Source organism: Berghia stephanieae, chromosome 2, assembly GCF_034508935.2.
Source record: "Berghia stephanieae isolate SIO BIC M18660-M18661 chromosome 2, UCSD_Bste_1.3, whole genome shotgun sequence".
Taxonomy (NCBI): Eukaryota; Metazoa; Mollusca; class Gastropoda; order Nudibranchia; family Aeolidiidae; genus Berghia; species Berghia stephanieae.
Genome location: NC_088361.1, coordinates 117,249,947 through 117,270,811, shown reverse-complemented (window position 1 = coordinate 117,270,811; position 20,865 = coordinate 117,249,947). Strand labels below are relative to the sequence as shown.

Below are 20,865 nucleotides of genomic sequence, written 5' to 3'. Positions count from 1 at the left end.
TACTGGAGCTGACTCTGACATTGCTCTTTCAGTTGTTTACGATTAGTGAGAAAATCCATTACCCAGTCGTGTGTGTTACTCATGATTCCATATCTCCGCTGTTTAATAGCCAGAGTATGGTTATTGACTTTGTCAAATGATTTATTGAAGTCTAATAATATAACATCTGTTTGGAGTTGTTTATTCATGTTTTCTGTTAAGTTGTTGCAAGTTGTTATTCGTTGTGTTTCACAAAAGCTCTCCTTTCTGGAGTCATGCTATATATAAAACATTCAAGTATAGAACAGATCAAAGAGAGAGAGAGAGAGAGAGAGAGAGAGAGAGAGAGAGAGAGAGAGAGTCCATAAATTTTCAGAATTAATCAAGATGTATAGCAAAGAATGCTGAGAAAGAGTTTGCACCCAATCGTATGTTCACCCAATCAGGTTCAGAGACAGACTACTAGGCCTCGAGAGCTAACCTCAGGAAAGGAAACATTTTTAGCCTTCAATAAGACAACATATTGTTTTCTTGAACACACTCACATGGAAAAAGCTGACGAGATATTGGCTTTATCTTGCCCCGTTAAAATAATTCAAAGAGGTCAGGATAAACTAGAAAAGGCTGGTGTTGAATTCTCTCAAGTCTTCCAAGAAAAATGTGTTCCACAGTCATTTGTCTAATAAATATGATTTTTGTTGGATCCTAATCATATAAAAATGTTATTATACGTCACCAAGAAAGTTTTTCATTTTCGAAACTAAGAGTTACCAACATCACCATAATCACTACCACCACCTCATCATTACCATATTCATCATCATCGTTACCACGATCACCACCACCTCATCATCATCCCCATCACCATTATCAATACTACTATCTCCATAATCACCTCATCGTCATCATCATCATCATCATCATCATCATCACCGCCACCATCATCACAACACCATCAACACCATCCTGATCATCACCTTCATCGTCGTCTTCGTCATCACCATCATCATCATCACTACCAAGATCAACACCACCACCACCTCATCAACATCATCATCACCACTATTATCACAACAATCACCTCATCATCATCATTATCACCAACATCACTTCCACCATCATCTTCACCACGATGACGACCAACACAAGTAAAACTGACACCAGCACCATCTCATCCTCTCCCCCCCCCCCCCCCCCCCCCCCCCTTCCAGTCCTCATAATAAAGCTATACTACCGGCCCATACGGTTCCTATATCACAAAAAGTCACATTTTTAACAATTATAATTATTTAAACCAAAATAATCAACCGCTTACACGGGCTAAAAATAATATATTTTTAAAGCGCCGAATTGTCAAAAAATATTTCATGGATTACGCCCCTTTGTTTTAATATAGCTCATATAGGCGGATTTTCATCTCCCTATTTTACACTGTTAGAGGAATTTCTCAGTGTGGTTCTATATCAACATCGATTAATAGTGGTCTCAAGTTACTTTGTACCAAATTTGGTGCTTTCATCACTAATTTGCACAATTTTACCCTAATTCCCCTAGCTAGAAGGCCTCCCCCAAATTTTCTAGATAGACCCTCTATACTTGAATTTGAAAGAGCGGAAATTGGAGACCCATTGCTGAAAAGTTGGCAAGCCTGTTAATGTCAAAAACCCTATATTCATAGAATGATGATCGTGAGAACAACTCACCATAAATGAAAGGCTCAACACTCTTGAAAAATCTATTGAAGAGGACAATTGATGCGATAACAACTGCACCGAAACAGACCAGGATTGCTCCTGTTGCGTGAAGCTCATTTTTAACTATTTTTGATTGGTTTAAGAAGTATAACATCGGTAGAGATGTTAAAGAAATGAGTAGCATTCCAATTATAACTGCTTTGCTCATTTTACTTTTATTTTGTCAACACTGTATTTGATGATAAATATGCAACAAGAAATCCAAACTTCGCGCGGCGTCACCTCCACCCTGTCTTCTTACTGACTTACTGACGCTTCCGTCAACAATGAATTTTCATTTTTCAAACAAGAATGTCAGATAGTTTTTGCATAAACTGCCAAACTAATCGTAAAACAAGCCAAATTTACATGAGGTTCATATCCCAAACGAAAGAGTCAGGGAAATATATAATTTGACTTCCAGCTAATTGCAACATAATGATTTTTTTTCACATTTCATTCTATACGATTAAATGAGTAAAGTAAACAATTGTTTTCCTTTATAAAGAGGTGCTCTTTTTTAAATGGAAAGGCGTCAAGAGAAAAGCATGGTATTTAAACAATATAATATTAAGAAAAAGTATTTTCTTATTAATTTTGACTCAAAACATTTCCACCTTGATTTTAAAATAACATTTTCAATCCTGTACCCTTACCAATGAAAATCTGTTAATAATCTCAACAATTCTTTTTTTTTTTTTTTTTTTTTTCAGTGGTGAAATGTTGTCCGTCATGGGTTCCATAGCTCGGAAAGGGACCGAGATCGATTCCGGGTACAGTCGAGATTTTTTTCTATTCCCGTCCACCCAGCAGTCACTTGGGTATCTGGGTTTGCGATAGACTGGCACCATGAACATTGTTATAATGGACACTATTTTACGTTGGTTTGAGAGTACAGTCGAACTTTTACGTGCGGTCACTTGTATAATGCAGCCAGCCAGCCTTCGTTGCTGACCATTGTCTTTTTTAAAGTTCCATTGTGTTCATCTGCGGCCATATTTTCGAGACAATAAAAATCCTTTGGCCGTGTATATTGCGACCAGATGATAACTAATTGACAAAATTAAAGGCATCCATATTGGTCTTTAAAGGGCCCAGAAATGATACAGGAGCCTTTAAACTTTAAAAAAAAAAACAAGATAGATAATTAAATAAATAAAATCATTTTATTCACACACTCTACTCGTCTTTGCAAAAGTCAGACTTGATCAACCATAGTGATATTACATGCTGAGACTGAGAACAATATACCCAGCCCCCTTACGCACATGCATTGGCTTGATGACCAAACGCGAATTGAAAATAATAAATCGCGTCTTATTGTGATGCCAAAGTGATCTTATTAGCAATTCGGGGAAATGGGGGGGGGGGGGGGGGGGGGCAATTATTATTAGTTATTATTATTATTATTATTATTATTATTATTATTATTATTATTATTATTATTATTATTATTATTATTATTATTATTATTATTATTATTATTATTATTATTATTATCATTATTATTATTATTATTATTATTATTATCATCAGTAGTAGTAGTAGTAGTAGTAGTAGTAGTAGTAGTAGTAGTAGTAGTAGTAGTAGTAGTAGTACTAATAGTGGTAGTAGTTATAGTAGTAGTATTTTTTTATTATTATCATTATTATTATTATTATTATTATTATTATTATTATTATTATTATTATTATTATTATTATTATTATTATTGGGTTTTTTTAAATGGATTTGAAAATGCCAAACTGGCCATCCTAATTTCAAATCGAAATCTTTGCCAAATAGGGACACAGACGCTCGATTCATTGACCTGGGAAGAGTTGTCAGGTTGTTTGATTGAAACGAGTTTGTATAATTTATTACAAAAAGCCGAGGCCCTACACCGATAACTATAGAAATTTATGCCAATATGTAAAGTAGGCATAGTGACTTAAGCATTAAGATAATATATCATGTCTTTGTGCTTTATCAAACGCATTCTTGCCTTTTTACACATTTCTTTTTTGATGTGGCAGAAAAACAATTATAATACCTGCCTCATTGAACTTAATCATACAATATTATAGACGGAACGAAATGAACCTCACTCAGCTCTTGTTTTTAGACGCCCATTTTAATGTTCTCACTAAATTAAGGGTTTTACGGTGCTTGCAACACATTAAGGTCATATCAGCGCCAGTAAAAAGGAAGAAAATGGTACAGTAAAAAGTTCTAGAATTACAATTAAAGTACCCAAGAAAAGGTAAGACAAAGGGGAATTGGTTCAAATAGGAAACAGATGTAGATTCCAAGAGCACACTATCAGTGTACTTAGTTTGAGATCACCTAAAAGTCTCATCCAGACACCAGCACAAGTGCCCACTAATGTTTTTTTTGTTTTTTTTTTGTTTTTAAGGGTTTTACGGCGCTTGCAACACATTTAGGTTATATCAGCGCCAGTAAAAAGAAAGAAAATGGGATAGTAAAAAGTTCTGGAATTACAATTAAGGCACCCAAGAAAAAGTAAGACAAAGGGGAACTAGGAACAAATAGGGATCAGATGTAGATTCCAAGAGCATACCACCAATGTACTTAGTTTGAGATCATCCATAAGTCTCAAATGCTTACATTATACATTAAAAATAACAAATATAATAATACATAACAGAGAGATGATTTACAAGAAAAAAAACATCATCTCCCAAAACAATAACTATGCATTTGACTGTTTCCCTCCCAGTCAAGGACTCCGGCCAGGGTCAGGACAAAACCAAGTATTCTCATTCCAAGGCCAAGACAAAGACAGAAGCAATTGGAAAACAGATACAGGGGGATAGAAGACATAGCAAGTTCCTCCCTGCCCACTATGGGAGGTCAGGAACCCCACCTAGTAAGTGCCCACTAAGAGGAATACACTCAAATGCTTATTTTTTGTTTGTTTGTTTGTTGCTTTAGGTCTCTTCCAACACAATTGAGGTTATATGAGAGACCGCTGAAACAAAAAAACAAACAATCTAACAAAAATAGTACAAATGTCAATCAAAATCATAACCTAAAGATATCATAAGCTAAATTATAAATAACCAAGAACAAACAGGCAGCGGATTTACAGGAAAAAAAATATCCCCTGTCAAAAATACAATCACAAACCAAAGAAGCAGGATAGGCTAGTAAAGAGAAGAAGAAACGACATCACTATCGGATCGTACACCCATGCGAACATCATAGGTATATGATTCAAGGGTGATGCTCCCATCCAACCACCCGCTCAAATGCTTACATTATACATTAAAAATAACATATAACAATAAATAACAGAGAGATGATTTACAAGGAAAAAAATATCATCTCCCAAAACAATAACTATGCATTTGACAGTTTCCCTCCCAGCTAGGACTCTGGCCAGGGCCAGGACAAAACCAAGTAATCTCATTCCAAGACAAAGACAGAAAGCATGTTGGAAAACAGATATAAGGGGATAGAAGACACAGTATGTACCCCCTGCCCACTATGGGAGGTCAGGAACCCCACCCAGTGGTTCAAATAGGGAACAGACGTAGATTCCAAGAGCTCACTGTCAGTGTACTTAGTTTGAGAACACCTAAAAGTCTCATCCAGACACAAGCACAGGTCCCCACTAAGAGGAATACACTCAAATGTTTACAAATCATATATAATACATAAACAAAACATAATACAGTAAATAACAGAGAGGTGATTTACAAGGAAAAAAATATCATCTCCCAAAACAATAACTATGCATTTGACTGTTTCCCTCCCAGCTAGGACTCCGGCCGGGGCCATGACAAAACCATTCAAAGACAAAGACAGAAAGCAAGTTGGAAAACAGATATAGGGGAATAGAAGACACGGTATGTACCTCCCTGCCCACTAGGGAGGTCAGGAACCCCACCCAGGACCCGGCAATGTGATGTCACATCTTGTCACACAAATTGTGGTGTCGAATGCAAAAATCAGCAAAGTCAGACCCCATGACCTGTCAAACAAGGCACTTTGCATTCATGTCTTGTTATTTGAAATGAAAAAAAGCAAATGCAAATATTCAATAATGCTCTTTTTATTGTGCACACATAGGTAACAATTTATTGTCTCAAGATTGGTGTGTAAAGCATAAAATATGCAAACCTATATAAAGAAAAAAAAGTATTAAATAATTATGGCAGAGAAATAAATTGCATCAACTCAAACCAAAATATCCTCCCACACAATTTGCTGAAAAGAAGCTTCATGTATGAGTGTATGGCATGAATCAATTATTGCACAGAAAGCGTTGGGACAGACATTCAACATTTATAAATCGTCTTATTTTAAATAAATATATCATAAGATCTAAAAAAATATTTTAAAAATATGCACCAAATTATTATAAAATCGTAAAAGACAATATTATACTACATATATACACTTTTGAAGATTGGCAATCATAAACAAAATCACAGATATCTGATTTGGCCTTAAGAATGTTACAGCGCATACTACTCACGCTTTCAAGTCATTTCAGCACTAGGGAAACAAGGTACACGATGGAATGGTCAAAAGATTGTAAAAATAGATCTTGACAGGGAGTCAGAGAAAGGAAAGATAAAGGTAAAACAGAAGTGCTGGGCTTGTGTAAGCTTCCCACCACCCCCCTCCTCTCTATCTCTCTCACACACACACATATGCACAGACAAAATTGCTATAATAAAAATGTGCATTTCCTACAGCCTACAGTCTAGAGAAATAGCCCAATGAATACACACACAAACACACACACACACACACACACACACACACACACACACACACCTTTTCAAGACAACACAAGTTTTCCTTGAAAACTAATGATGCTTTTTATGGCTACAGCCAACAAATGATTCAGGTTCAAAGGTGTTGATAACAACCAGCATGTGAATAAGTTAAGTCAACTATCTGTACAATGAAGATGATCTCTTTACTAATAATATTCTATAAGAGATCCTAGTATATCATAAAAACTGTCAAATATGGAATGGTTATATGGGATCAGATATTCTACAATTATAATATCACAGATATAAGGTATTCTTGTTGATCACAATAAATATTGATCAATTAAACAAAAATAATCATGCTTTTCCGAAAAAAATTGATGTCCCAATGCAAAGCGACATTTCTAGTTTTCTTTGTTTTTTAATTTACTTTATTTCCTTTCATAGTCTTGGTTCCATGACACTGTCTTAAATATAACTTTGTTTAGATTTCCACTCTTCACTTTTTTTTTCTTCTACTATTTTTTTCCTTTACTTCTTCTCCTTATTATTATTATCATCATCATTTTATTATTATATGAATCGAGCTGCAATTAATTCATCGTCTTTGACATAAGATGCCAATGGGTGGGAATATTGAAACTTAAGCATAATTCTTAAAAATAATGATGATATTGTCAGATCCGTCACTCTGGCTTGGGATATCATAGTAAATAGACAGAAATAAAGTGTATCATATTTATAATGAAAAAAAGATTTCATGAATTAAAACATATTTGTAAAATTTATATCCAAGGCTTAAAAACACACATATATATATAATACTTTCATAACGATAGACATAAAAGATTCTATCTTACAGTATCATAGTAAAAAAAAAATCACATATTAAGTTTTTATTGACCAATATATATATATAATTTCATTAATCGTTATTCAATGGACGGAAAGGTATTGAAAACGATTCCAAAGAGGCTTAGAAAGGTATGAAATTTTTTTAAAAGGGAAAACTATAGATAATAAAAGATTCATACTCATCAATTCACTGATATCCAGGTAATTTTCAAAATTAGTCAGTCCCGTGAGCTAGTTTTCAGAGTTTAACAGCACTTATGTCATGTCCATGCCTAAAAAGTTTAATCTGTCTAGGTATCAAAAGCTAAACGAATTACTTCAAAGGATCTTTGCCTGAGGAAAAATTACATGGCTTGCTTTTTGTATTTGATAAATTAAAAAATATTTGCATCACTACAGGGTCAATTTGGCGCTAGAAGAAATGTAAAATAAAAGGCTCAATTAAAAAGGGAGAATAGAACTACATGATTGAAGAAATGCACCTCTGTATCTCAATTGAGGGGAAAAAAAACATGTCCCAACCAGATCTTCACCAAAAATGAAAACATATTTGTTCAGTGTAATTCTAATACATATCTAGATCAAAATAAAAAATAATATACATACATCTAATCCCTCATGAATAAAGCGTGAATGACAACAGTGACCATATCTCAATGACATGCTACGATCCCACGCCCAAGATGTTCTAATATGATCCCACTCTCAAGATGTTCTAATACGATCCAACACCCAAGATGTTCTAATACGATCCCACGCCCAAGATGTTCTAATATGATCCCATTCTCAGGATGTTCTACTATGATCCCATTCTCAAGATGTTCTAATATGATCCCATTCTCAGGATGTTCTATGATCCCATGCCCAAGATGTTCTAATATGATCCCATGCCCAAGATGTTCTAATACGATCCTATGCCCAAGATATTCTTATATGATCCAATGGCCAAGTTGTTCTAATATGATCCCATGGCAAAGATGTTCAAAATGATCCCACTCTCAGGAGGTTCTACTATGATCCAACACCCAAGATGTTTTAATATGATCCAACACCCAAGATGTTCTAATATGATCCAACACCCAAGATGTTCTAATATGATACCACGCCCAGGATGTTTTCCCTCTCCTCTTTAAGTACAATAGCATTCAGCAATCTAGATAGCTAAGGACTCTATGCACTACAGAAGAAACGATCATTGCATCTTGTTTCAATCACAGCAGAGAATAAATTTTTAAAAACAAACAAACAAAACAATAAATAAATAACATCAAAGAAAAATAAAACCTGGACAAAAATATAATCACAGGTTAGTCACAGATGGTACAATGTTGGTACAGCCCATGAACTCTGCAGTTGAATGTCAGCCATGGCCATTAATCATATCATTTCTCAGCATCATTGAAAATGCCTCGTTACCCTAGATATCTATGATAATTTGAATCACTATATATTACTGTATGACAATAAGAAAAATAACTGATGTCATTGAAGAATTAAAAAAAATAAAGACATTATTGGGACAATGGTGTCTCAGAACATTTTTTAAAAAAGAAGGAAGAAGAGAGCAAAGACTAAAAGTTGTAATCCGTTTGCTGTGGATAAGTTAATGATAGACTATACTTAAGAAAATAGAGAAGAAAAAAAAAACTATCTCTCTTTCACGATTTAATGCAAGTCAGATAAATTTTAACTTGATTTGACTATTTTAAAAATTATTCTTTAATAAAAATGAAAAAATGGAATATCTCAAGAATTGTATTGCGGCTACCTATCCATATATATTCACTACATCAATTGAGGCTTTCAACGCTCCATAGGCGAATTTGATTAAGCAGAGGAGAGCAACGAGGCTTGGTTGGTGGCCTTTGAGTTAAAGTAAGCCCTACATTTTTTAGGTACTTATCTAATCTATTCAAATGAACAGCTGGTATGGCATTTTTAAAACCATTATATAAAATTTGCACAATATCCTTCTTTAAAATCACCATCAAAGTGGGAGCTATTTTTGAAGCAGACGATAAAACATGAGATGGCCACATTTTGGGATTAAACATGCTGTCTTTCATTTTATCTGATAAGCACTTTTCAATTTTGTCCTCAACATTAACACCAGCAGAAGTGCCGACTGGGCAAGCATATCCAATGCACCCACATAAAAAGGTATGGCAAAAGCTATTTTCAATACAAAAATGGATTTCATTTCGGTATAAAGATGAAATTCTATCAAGCACATGCCTGAGAATGTAACTTGATACCTGCTGCTCCATAGAGAGCTTTCTTAAATTTTTGCTTTCTACTTTGAGCAAAGTGGCGACATAGCTGTTTAATTGCATGTTCTGACATAGCTTGCCATCTAAAATGCTCAAAACTCTCTTAACCCTTTCCTCTGATCCCTCACATACTTCAGTTATAATACAGTTAGCCGAATTTGAGGAAGATACATCGAGAGTATTTTCAAATTTTTTATACAAGGCACAATGGTGCTGCTGAGCCAAAGATATTGTTATGGAATTTATGTCAGGACTAATGTATGATATGATAGGGCTTGACATACCTTCTCGTAAGCTATACACGAGGCTAACAATATCTTGAATTGCATTTTGGGCATGAAATTTAATGTCTGTTATTCTATCGGAATGACTGAAATATTTACTCAAACATGTTTTTTCAATAGTTGTTTCATTAGTTCCATCTTGAGAAATGTTTAAATACCCAATCCACATGACCCAAGTATCTTCACTGATAAGCAAAAGAAATGCAGAACTCTTTCCAAACACAGGTGAAGCTATAATTTCGACGCTAAAAATAGGATAGAAATGAAATGGCAGTCTTGGAAGAATTCCATCATTAATTACTATATCCATTTGAATAGAAGTGTTTCCACCTTCCTGCATTGAGAAATGCTCCAAGGTACTACTGCATGTGAGATCCATGATGCCTGGCAAGGCTAAAAATACTCTGGTTAAAACATCATTGACAAGAGTTCCCTTTGGACCGCTTATCTGAAAAGCATCTTTCACTGTAAAAGGTATAGGATATAGTTCATACATCAGAGCATGCGAATACATAAAACTGGATCTAAGGCCACATATCAACCACATCATATACATGTGCTTCAGTGTGCCAATTTTGGTCAGATACTTGGAATGGTACAGCAACTCTTGTCCATTTTCTTTATCAATCTGTAAAAATGAATAGATAAAAAGATTTAGTAATTTCAATCAATTTGATATAATATGACTACAATCTGGATTATGTCCATACCAATCGCAAAGTTAAATGAAAGAAATAAGCTAAAACCCTCCACTTACAACAAATGAAGCTGTCACATTCAGATTCACCAATTTTCCAATACAGTAAAAAGGAATCTCACCTTAATTATTTCTAATTAAGTGATCTCTTCTCAGGATGGCCCTCTGTGGCAGCCGAAGCGTGTTCTAAAAACAGAGGGCAAGATGAGCAGTGAGGAGTAATTGATAAAATGTCTCTGCTCCGTGATTATCTCCTGTGTATTCCATGAAAATTTGTATTGGTCCAATGTCAAATGTCACTTAATAATGTTCTGCTATTTTTCTTTTTCGGCTGACATTTGTTGTTATACTTTGAATTCTCATTGTCAATATTAAGATTGGATAGAAATTCATATCTTCAAACTGCCTACATACCTCGTCATCAACAGGATAAATATAGTGAAACTTGCTTTATACCAACCCTCCCCCTTATGTTGCAAACCTTGTTTATTAACCAACTTAAACACATGTATGGATTCAATGCATTTTACAGTCAACTTTGCTGAGATCCAAAATGTGGCAGTATAATGAGATTTCACTGTATACAGGGTGTCCAGCAGATTATCAGACTTAAAAATCCTACCTCTCCCCAAAAAATCCTACCAAGCAATTTAAAAGCAGGGGTGAGAATGACTGGTCACAAATAAAGGAGGAAATTTTTCATCGTGAAGATCATGACCCATCCATGTGACCATAACCTATAAATTTGAATTTCACTCAAATTTACTGAGATGCGATCCAAAATTTGTCTTGCAGCAATTTCTGACACGACTCAGTGGAATTTCAAAAGTTGAAAGTGTAATTTAAACATTTGGTGGTTGTAGTAGGGATGATGATGTGATGGTTGTAGTAGTAGTGGTGATAGGGATGATGATGTGATGGTTGTAGTAGTAGTGGTGATAGGGATGATGTGGTAGTAGTGATTGTAGTAGTAGTAGTAGTAGTGGTCGTATGGATGATTGTGTGGTGGTGGTTGTAGTAGCTGTGGTAGGAATGATGATGTGGTGGTTGCTGTAGTAGTAGTGGTGGTAGAGATGATGATGTGGTGGTGGTTGTAGTAGTGGTAGTAGGGTTTATGATGTGGTGGTGGTTGTAGTAGTAGTGGTGGTAGGGATGATGTGGTGTTATTTGTAGTAGTAGTGGTGCTAGTGATGATGGTGGTGGTGGTGTAGTAGGAGTGGTGTGGTTGTAGTAGGAGTGGTGGTAAGGATTGTAGTAGTAGTGTGGTCTTAGAGATGATGATGTGATGGTGGTTGTAGTAGTAGTGGTGGTAGGGATGATGCTTTGATGGTGGTTGTAGTAGGGTTGGTGATGTGGTGGTGGTTGTAGTAGTGGTGGTCTTTGAGATTATTGTGTGGTGGTGGTTGTAGCAGTTGTGGTAGGAATGATAGTAGTGGTGGTAGGGATGATGTGGTGGTGGTGGTTGTAATAGTAGTGGTGGTAGAGATGTTGATGTAGTGGTTTTGGTGAGTGTTTTTTATTCAGTGATGATAATAGCAATTTGTCAAAAAGGAGGAAAATGTCTCCGTCTATAGATCAAACACAAGCAAAGTGTAAAAATAATAGGAACATAGTTTTGTATTAGTATTATTTAATATATTACTATAAGTAGTATAAATCCATTCTTATTATTAGACATAAATTTACTTTTTGTAAACATTTAATGAATTGTCCTTTCCATATGTAAAAGGCCTACAATGCTATTCAAATAAAAGGCCAGAAAGTGTTTTTGTTTTGATTTTTACTTCATAAAGCAGGCTACAATATCTTTGTTACCGAACATAGTGGTTATTCAGCTTAAATACAACCCAATAATCTCTCAAATTTAAAGCCATAGCCCAAAGGTAAAAAGAAAGAAGAATAAATTAAGCCAATCACCATTGCTTTATTCTAATAATACATTATTATCTCTGTATAACCATATGATTATAAGAAAGAGAGAAAAAGAGAGAGAGAAAGTGAAAGAAAGAAGAGAGAGAGAGAGAGAGAGAGAGAGAGAGAGAGAGAGAGAGAGAGAGAGGAGAGAGAAGAGAGAGAGAGAGAGAGAGGGGGGGGGGTATTAAAAAGGCAATAGGTACCTACAACGGAGAAAAAAATCCAGACCCATTTGTCCCTCCCTTCCCCTTCAACTATCAACCAGCTAATCAAAGAACACCACTGGTCTTCTGTATCAATTGTGACATCTGGTGCCATTCTGTCTGGCCCGACGTCATAAAAACGGGACCGTCACCAAATTTCAAGAGACTGAGCACAGGTGTCAAAATATGACATAAGACATAATGGTGATTTTGTGGTTTTGAGGAAAATGCTTGACACGGCAAAAAATCCGACCTCGGGTGCAATTATCCGACTTTTTCCTACCAATCCGACCTTAAGGTAAAAAATCCGACTTTATCCGACTTATCCGACCTCGCTGGACACCCTGGTATATTTTCCCGATACATAAATAATGAAATGAATTAATACTGTGAAGTCAATTAGGGTGAAAGTACGAATTCATTAAGGGAGTGGGGGGAAAAGTTTATTGGTGAATTCCATCTCAATTGCAGAAGGAGATTGATGACCTGATCTAATAATCATCAGAGTAAAAGAGACACAAATGTTGCAATGATTGTAGACTAGTATTTAACCTATCCTTCAACCCCATGAAAAGCTCCATAAAAACAATGTCGTGTTATTCATTTCGAAGAGTTAATTTACTGTACTGTAATTAATTTGTCCTGCTTTTTGACACAGGATGCCTACAGGTAGGAAAAAGATACCAACCCTTCAGAAAAAAAAGAAGCTCATCAAAATCTAAATTTGGTCAAATTTGATCAAAGCATTGTTGCTTCAGAGTTATGACCAGCATGAAAAATAATGGGATTTTAATATCTTTTATATAAATATTGAAATTTGAACATGAAATTAACGTTTCTTAACCCTCTATGCTTCATATTCATAATTTTCACTGACCACTGAGCAATGTAACTCAGGCTTTATTAATTCCCAAGTAAATTCACTATCACTATCCCTGCTCTCTTGATGAAAAATAAGGTTTGCATGTTAACACCATATAAATGTCAAGAGAGCATATGATTTGAAAGAAATTGTCTTGGTGTTAAAAAAGGATTGAAACTTGACTCTTCCAGTATACAACAACATTAAATATCCTTTACAGCCTTTGTTTGTGGTGGTGGTGGGTGGGTGGGAGGAGAATTAATAACTTAATAAAAAACTTACACTCATTGCTGTGTGAACCCAATGCCAAAACTCAAAGGGCATCGGCACATTTGCATTGCATACATCTGCGGCTGTTATCAGTGTGCAATCAAATGATGAACGACAATATCCATCTAAAAAGTGTGAGGAGTAGACAATTTTGGCCAATCGAAAATCAGCAAGTGCACATGTTGCAAGTCCCTGGGTGTCCAAATTACTCAAAATATTCTCTATAATCTCCAAAGGAAATGTTAAGAGATCCATGAGGAGACGAGATTCATGGGTAAGAGGGCCTGATGATGTAAGCAGTTTCCTGTTGATGAAAAGAGGTTAATGAACTCGATTTTATTAAATTTTAAGGCACCATGTTTCATATATATAGGGGCCAAAAAATTGGAGACAGTGTCATTTCTGTCATTGGAGCAATAAAAATGGCATCATTATAAACATTTAAAAAAAAATAATTACACCCTTTCACAACGGCACCATAAGATCCCGTCGCCTAGGCATTCCATGAAGGAATATAGATAATCCATCAAACAGAATTTCTGATGTCAACAGGAATCACCCATGTTGTCCAAGTCAGCACATTGGGGTTTAATAATCTTGCTCAAGGAAAAAAACAAAAGTGCCTGAAGCAGGGCTTGAACCTGGGACCTTCCGGACCACAGTGCAATGCCTTAACCATTTGGCCACTTCGTTCCCCCTATTATAAACATATATTGGGTGAAAAAAAATCCCTAGCTATTTTGTATTAAAATATAATTATTTTTTTAAAAATGAGAAGAGAAAGAAATGACCTTTGACAATTTATAAGTTCACAGAGAAAAGTATTTGACCAAACAGAGGCAAGATAAGAAATTTGTCAACATAAATTTCTTCATTATTAAATGGGGAACTGTATCAAGGTAAGTCTCTCTAATTTAGACATGTTAGTTCTTAACATCTGACAAGGATTTGGTGACTCGATATCTTACAACTCAATTGGGCACCATAATCTCATTAATGATCTCCCAACTGTAGAAGTCTTTCACATTGGGCCCAGCATTCTAAACAACTTCAATAATAAAACATGACTTTTTTAAAAAAATTAGTCATCAGCTAGAAAAGTTTTATTTGTTGTTTAGGATTTTACATTACTTGCAATGAAGTTAAAAAATGCTTTGAGGTAATTTCAGAGCCAGTAAAAAGGTAAATGACAGGATATTCAAAAGAAGTTCAGAAGAAAATGTAAGACAAAGGAGACTTGTTCAAATGGGGAACAAAGTTAGACCAAAAAGCTATCTACTCATACAAAAGTAAAGGATCCTGCTAGAAAAGACACACTAAAATGCTTTAACCCTTGCCCACTCCAGGCAGTGCCCGTTACGATCTGGGACTGTAGTGCCCACTATCACCTGCACTTATAACTGCACTGATTCACTTCATTTATCAATCTTTTTTTCTCTGTCTTCCAGTTGAATCGAGACATAGCTATTACAATGATAAAATAAAACAGACATTAAGAATTTATTTGTCATTTACCCTAATGGCGATGTTTTATTGGTTGTGGTAGTGGTGGTAGTGATGCTGCTGTTCTGGTGGTAGTTGTAGTAGTGGTGGCAGTGATGATGATGTACTAGTGGTGGCAGTGATGATGATGTACTGGTGGTGGCAGTAGTGATGATAACGATGAAGCATAGTATACGACCTAGCAGATTTTCTTAGTTTTAATTTGAGTCAATGGGTGATAAAATTAGGCTGAAATTCAAAAAAGGTTTGCAAATTACTTGTATATCAGTCTGTATAAAATAGTTTTATAATTTTTAGATTTGCCAGTAATTCTGTGCTAGGTGATAAAAATTTAACATTGGCAGAACGGAACAATGTTGATCCCCAAACCCTATTTTTTAAAAGAATAGATAGATGTAATTTACTAATAGATACTGATGAAAACCATTAAAAAATTTTTTTAAAAAAGCTTATCATTTGAGTATTTTTGGGGCAAATGTCACAAAAAGACCTTTGGCAAGTCCCTATTGAATTTTTAAAGCAAGCATTTCTGTACTTTTCTATCTTGCACTCTTCAACTGAATCATCAATAATGATCATCGCTGAATGTGTATCTATAATGAGCACAATCCGTTTGTAAATGTTTCCATGAAGATATTGCTTCGTCAAACGTTGAAAAGAAAATGGCTATGTAGGTTTGGTACAACCAAGATCCATGGTGGCCAGACCATAATAAATCATAATTTGTTGACCACCCATAGTCTAGCCGTATCGTAACAAATTGCAAGGAGTCCATGCTGCAGTGCAACCAGACCATAACAATACATGCATTTATAATGGAAAATACGAAAAAATATGGTACGGCCAAACAGAGATGGCTTAATGAAATCCGTTCTATTATGGTACGGCTAAATGCATTCAGGGTTTTCGTAAGGTGCAGGTCCAATGACGACCATTATACCTTTTTAGGTTACGACTGGACTAAGGATATGGGTGTCCCACAAGGAACAGTTTTAGGTCCACGTTTGTTATTGGTCTATATCAGTGGTTCTCAAAGTGGGCGATGAAAACAAACTTTGAATTTGGGGGGGGGGGGGGGGGGGGGGGGGGGGGATGAAGTCTCACAGGATGATCAGGACCTATCCCAATCGACCTTCAAGATTCATACAGTAAATGCCATTCCTATGAATATAATTGGACAATTTAATGGACTGTTTAAGGGCCAATCTACCAGTGTCAATGAGATTATTTGCAAGGCAAATGTCTAGATTTCTGACTCTGTTAGAGGTTTCTACCTGTCGTATGACACCATGATAGACCATTATTGACAAACAATTCCTTATAATCGGTAGATGTGTGGATTAAACGTGAATCTATCATATGATGACATATCTAAGGATGCTAGTGTGAGGGCGTTATCTTCAGGCTGTGGGCACCCTCATGATGACCTCACTACATGCGCTGCCCGCAGAGAACAACAGTCCCCAAAAGGCCTAAATCTCTCCCTTTTGCACCTATCCCCAAAAACAATGCCAAAATGCGACAATAGTTGCTTGACCTGTATGCCAGTCCCACTTTCAACACATGTCCCCACAGCGCCCTACTCTGCATGTCTGGTCCACCAATGGGGATCCATATTGATGAATCAGCCATTCCCAGAATATACAACAAACCTGCCCCAGTGCCGCTGCACTGGCAGCAAAACGTATACGAGGATATTACCAAATTCGAAGCATTAGGGGTAATTGAAAGGGTACCCCATGGGGTTCCTGTGACTTGATGCCATCGCCAGGTAGGTAGTGATTCGTAAGCACGATAGTGGACAGTCAACTTGTCACTTCTCAACAAATTCTGTAAACGGGAGACATTCCTTGCCAAAGCTCCATTCCATCTTGCCCGTCAGGTCCCTGGGAAAATGTGGAAGACGGTGACTGATGCATGGAATGGGTACCATAGCATTTCTCGATGAAAGTCTGACAGATAGCTCACAACATTCATCACATGGAGGTACACATGCGCGCTCAAGGCTTTCTCTCATCTGGTACATTGATGCAATATTGACCGACTTCCCGAGAAAGAAAAGATGTGTGGATGACACCATCCACAGGGTGTCCAGCAAATATTTCCCCTCAAATTTACTACCTGAAAAAAAAAAAAGTACTACCTAGGAATTTGAAAGAAAAATGCCTGCGCGCCAACTACCAATTACCGGGCTTGAACCAATATATATATAGTCTCAAACCTCTTACTAGAATTTTCAGTGATTGCACCCTTGATGAAATATCCACACACCAGACTCTTCCACCTAAAACAACACACCCTTCCTTGATACTTTCTGAAAGGCCAATCACGCAGCAGACACTACACCCTGTACATCGGACACAGACGTGTCAACACTGACAGTCACTGACCAGTCGATAAGCAAAGAAGCAGAAGAGATCACCACAATATCCTGGTCCCTCTTCATAGGTGAGATAAAAAAAGATCACATCCTATCTATGCTCATGACAGCTATTGTTGAAGGCTTCACAAAAGCATATCCGTCGTTATCAGAATACATGAGATACCAAGATTCACTTTACATCACTGATGGTGTGGTTCTCATTAAGATCAGGTGGTTGTCCCAATCATCACTAAGCCACACTGTTCTTCAGAATCTGCATTCAGCCCACCAGGACGTCTCATATATGCAGCTTCGAGCACAATTCTGACTTCTTTGAGTTTGGAGGTCACCACTATCTGGTACCCGGGGATTGGTTATCAGGTTGGTCAGAAATTTTTTCACCTCCTCTGGGAGAGCTTGGTCAGACGCCCATGGCCTGATCGCATGCCTAGTTTGCCATATTTGGTGTTCCTGAGGAGCTGTCAAGTGTTGGTGGATCAGAATTCACTGCAAGTCTCACAAAGGATTTCCTCAAAAAGTGGAGCATAAGTTCATGTATCTCACCAGCATACTATCCCCAATCACACGGACAGGCAGAAGTTGCTGTTAAATCTGCAAAGAGACTATTGCGATCGAACATTGGACCTAGTGATTCCCTTAATAACGATAAGTTTGTTAGAGCCCTACTTCAATTATAATGCAACACCCCTGAACCAGACTGTAATCTTTCACCAGCTCAGATAATTTCCGGTCGACCCATTCAGGGCTCTCCCTCGTCCGTGAATCGTCTGAAAAAATTTTCAAAACCTCACATACGAATGATGTGACATAAAGCATAGGCCAACAAAGATGAAGCACTTCATACGTTTCACAAAATCATCCAAGGCTCTAATTGAGCATGCTAAATCACTGGCCCCTCTCATTGTGGGTGACAAATGTTTCATTCAAGATCAAACTGGAAGAAACCCTACTAAATGGAATCGCACTGGCTAGGTGTTAAATTTGGCAATTTCCAAATGCATATATTTTTTTTATTTACAGCAGGGTTTTTTAAAAAGAAAAAGCTTGTTTTTAAAATAATGTTCTTAACTTTATTCATGCCAAATTTCAGGGCTCTATATCTATGTGGAAACGCTTTTTAACTCTGCACTGAAATGCCATGTTTTCATCATCTTCTCAATATGGCTGCCCGACGATATCAAGTAATTTGGTTATTTATTATTCTAAATTTAGCCCATAATATTTTCAGTTCAATTATTTACTATGTTTTTATTTTGAATACATACTTTCCAACTTTTTTATATGCATTTTATAGTTTTTATTTTAAAATTTCATATATATTTCTTTTTTTGTTGTTGGTAAAATCCGATATTAATCATAGCGATATTTTAAAAATACCAATTGCTTTAATTTTATTTCATTTTGCCCTCAAGTCAAGTTTCTTTCCCATATGTCTGTTGATCATTTGTATTCACATTCTAAAGGTCTTAATAATTATGGTAAGAAGTTCTAATAGTTATAAATCTTGCAACCCACACATTGAGAGAGAAGGGTGGAATAAAATTATATTAATTGTCAGACCAAATGATGTAATAGTTATAAGTAATAACAATAAACCCAAAGTGGTTTAACTTTAGCAGAATTTTTAAAAGCCAGAACTTTCCTTCCAATTAAAATAGACAAACTGCCTTTGTGTGAATCCTTTTCAATTTATTTGAAATTTTTAATTCTGCCATTTTATTTATGCCAGAGGTCTCATTATGTCATTACGCAAAATGTTTATATCTTTTCATATATAAATTCTGTCTCAAACCCTTCTATATTCTGTGTATTTAATCAAAGAGGGGAATTATTTGCAATTGTCTCAGTGGGATGTTATGTCTGGCCGATTTTTAATTATATAACATTTGCGTCAATGTAATAATGTGTTATTTTGAAATGTGTGTACCTTCCTCTTTATTAATGCGAATGCATTGTCCTCCACAAGACGAACGTTTTGATATACAATCTGTTAATAAGAACTCCATATTGGCTGTTTTAACCATTTTTAACGGCACGCGATTTCAATTTCGGTCACAACTTTCCAATGGTAAATCTGGGGTAAAAATCAGTCTGAAATTACAGACTTTGAACTGCGTAACTACATTTCAAACCAAATTCAAACTGTTTTGTAATCAATGTTGTCATCTCTTTCACATGACATTGGTTTCAAGTGTGTGAGTTACATTAAAATTTTTGTTAAACTCTCTAATCGATATTGATATTGATATGCCCTATTTTTATTTTTAAATTTAAATTTTAAGTTTGAAATTTGAAATATTCAAGTTTCACAGTTTTAATTTACGGACTCCAACTCCAGGGGGGAAATGAAATTTGAAACACCACTCGACTCGACTCTAATTATCATATTTTAAGTTATTAATAATAAGTAGAGAGAGGTCTAGGTCTATTTTAATTTTATAAAATGTCTTGACAGGTCTAGACCCTAGAGTCTAGTCTGGATGTAAGTAAGAGTAAGAGAAAGAGTAAGTTAGTAAGGAGACGTCTATGATTCATGATTATAGAATTATAAGAAGAGAGTAAAAAAATCGTAAACGAATTTACAAGTACAAGAAGCGCTCAATACCAAGTGAAAGATAATGCTGGTTTTCATCCACAGTATTTATAAATTTGCCTCCACACACGTCCTGGGTCTTGAGTTATGCTTACTGTTTGTTTTTGTGTTGTAGCTTTTGTTGTTGCCCGTTTGCAAATTAGCCGGTGTCGCTTCTTTTAGACGTGGGACAAGTTTTTTAACTACAAGTCACAGTAAAAAGTCGTTGCAGGAATTATTAACATTTTAACTTTTCATTTCGACATATATTTACCTTATATGACTCAACAATAGCTTGATTTTTGTGACTCAAAAACATGCAAAGTAGTATAACATGTAAAATATCCCCGTATCGTAGACTCCACTGCAATTCTCAGACGGTTTCGTGAACAGTAATGCGGCGAATCTAAAAATATCCGAAATAAGATTTTTACGATTATTTAATATGATATATTATAATCTAAGTCTTGATCATTAAATTATTATTTTTTTTCATGACGTTTATTTCATAGTTCTATCGAATTCAGTAATGAAGATTTTAATTGCTTTATGAATTTGATTAGTCAAGATCTAAAATGACAATTTAAAAAGGAATCTGAACACAGATATG

The 20,865-nt window shown here is 35.7% G+C and overlaps 2 protein-coding genes across 6 annotated transcripts in view; both read right to left on the bottom strand.

The window, feature by feature from the left end:
* The window catches only part of LOC144966363 (transmembrane 6 superfamily member 1-like), a 26,364-nt gene extending 24,344 nt beyond the window's left edge, over positions 1-2,020 (bottom strand). Inside the window, exon 1 of the mRNA XM_078902705.1 lies at positions 1,683-2,020. Coding sequence (XP_078758831.1) covers positions 1,683-1,881 — 199 coding nt within the window. The 5' untranslated portion in view covers positions 1,882-2,020. The remainder of the gene's footprint in view (positions 1-1,682) is intronic.
* Positions 2,021-5,753: 3,733 nt separating this feature from the next.
* LOC144966368 (uncharacterized) lies at positions 5,754-20,649 on the bottom strand. Of its 5 annotated transcripts, none has more exons than XM_078902712.1 (3): positions 20,530-20,649; positions 13,810-14,101; positions 5,754-10,479 (listed from the first exon to the last, which is right to left on the bottom strand). In XM_078902712.1, exons 2-3 carry the CDS (start codon positions 14,050-14,052, stop codon positions 9,088-9,090), a joined length of 1,635 nt encoding a protein of 544 aa, XP_078758838.1. In that variant the 5' UTR covers positions 14,053-14,101; positions 20,530-20,649; the 3' UTR covers positions 5,754-9,087. The 5 variants fall into 5 exon arrangements, with proteins under 5 accessions (XP_078758838.1, XP_078758837.1, XP_078758840.1 ...); XM_078902711.1 differs by lacking the exon at positions 20,530-20,649 and adding an exon at positions 20,289-20,472; XM_078902714.1 differs by lacking the exon at positions 20,530-20,649 and adding an exon at positions 20,372-20,447.
* Positions 20,650-20,865: the final 216 nt, after the last annotated feature.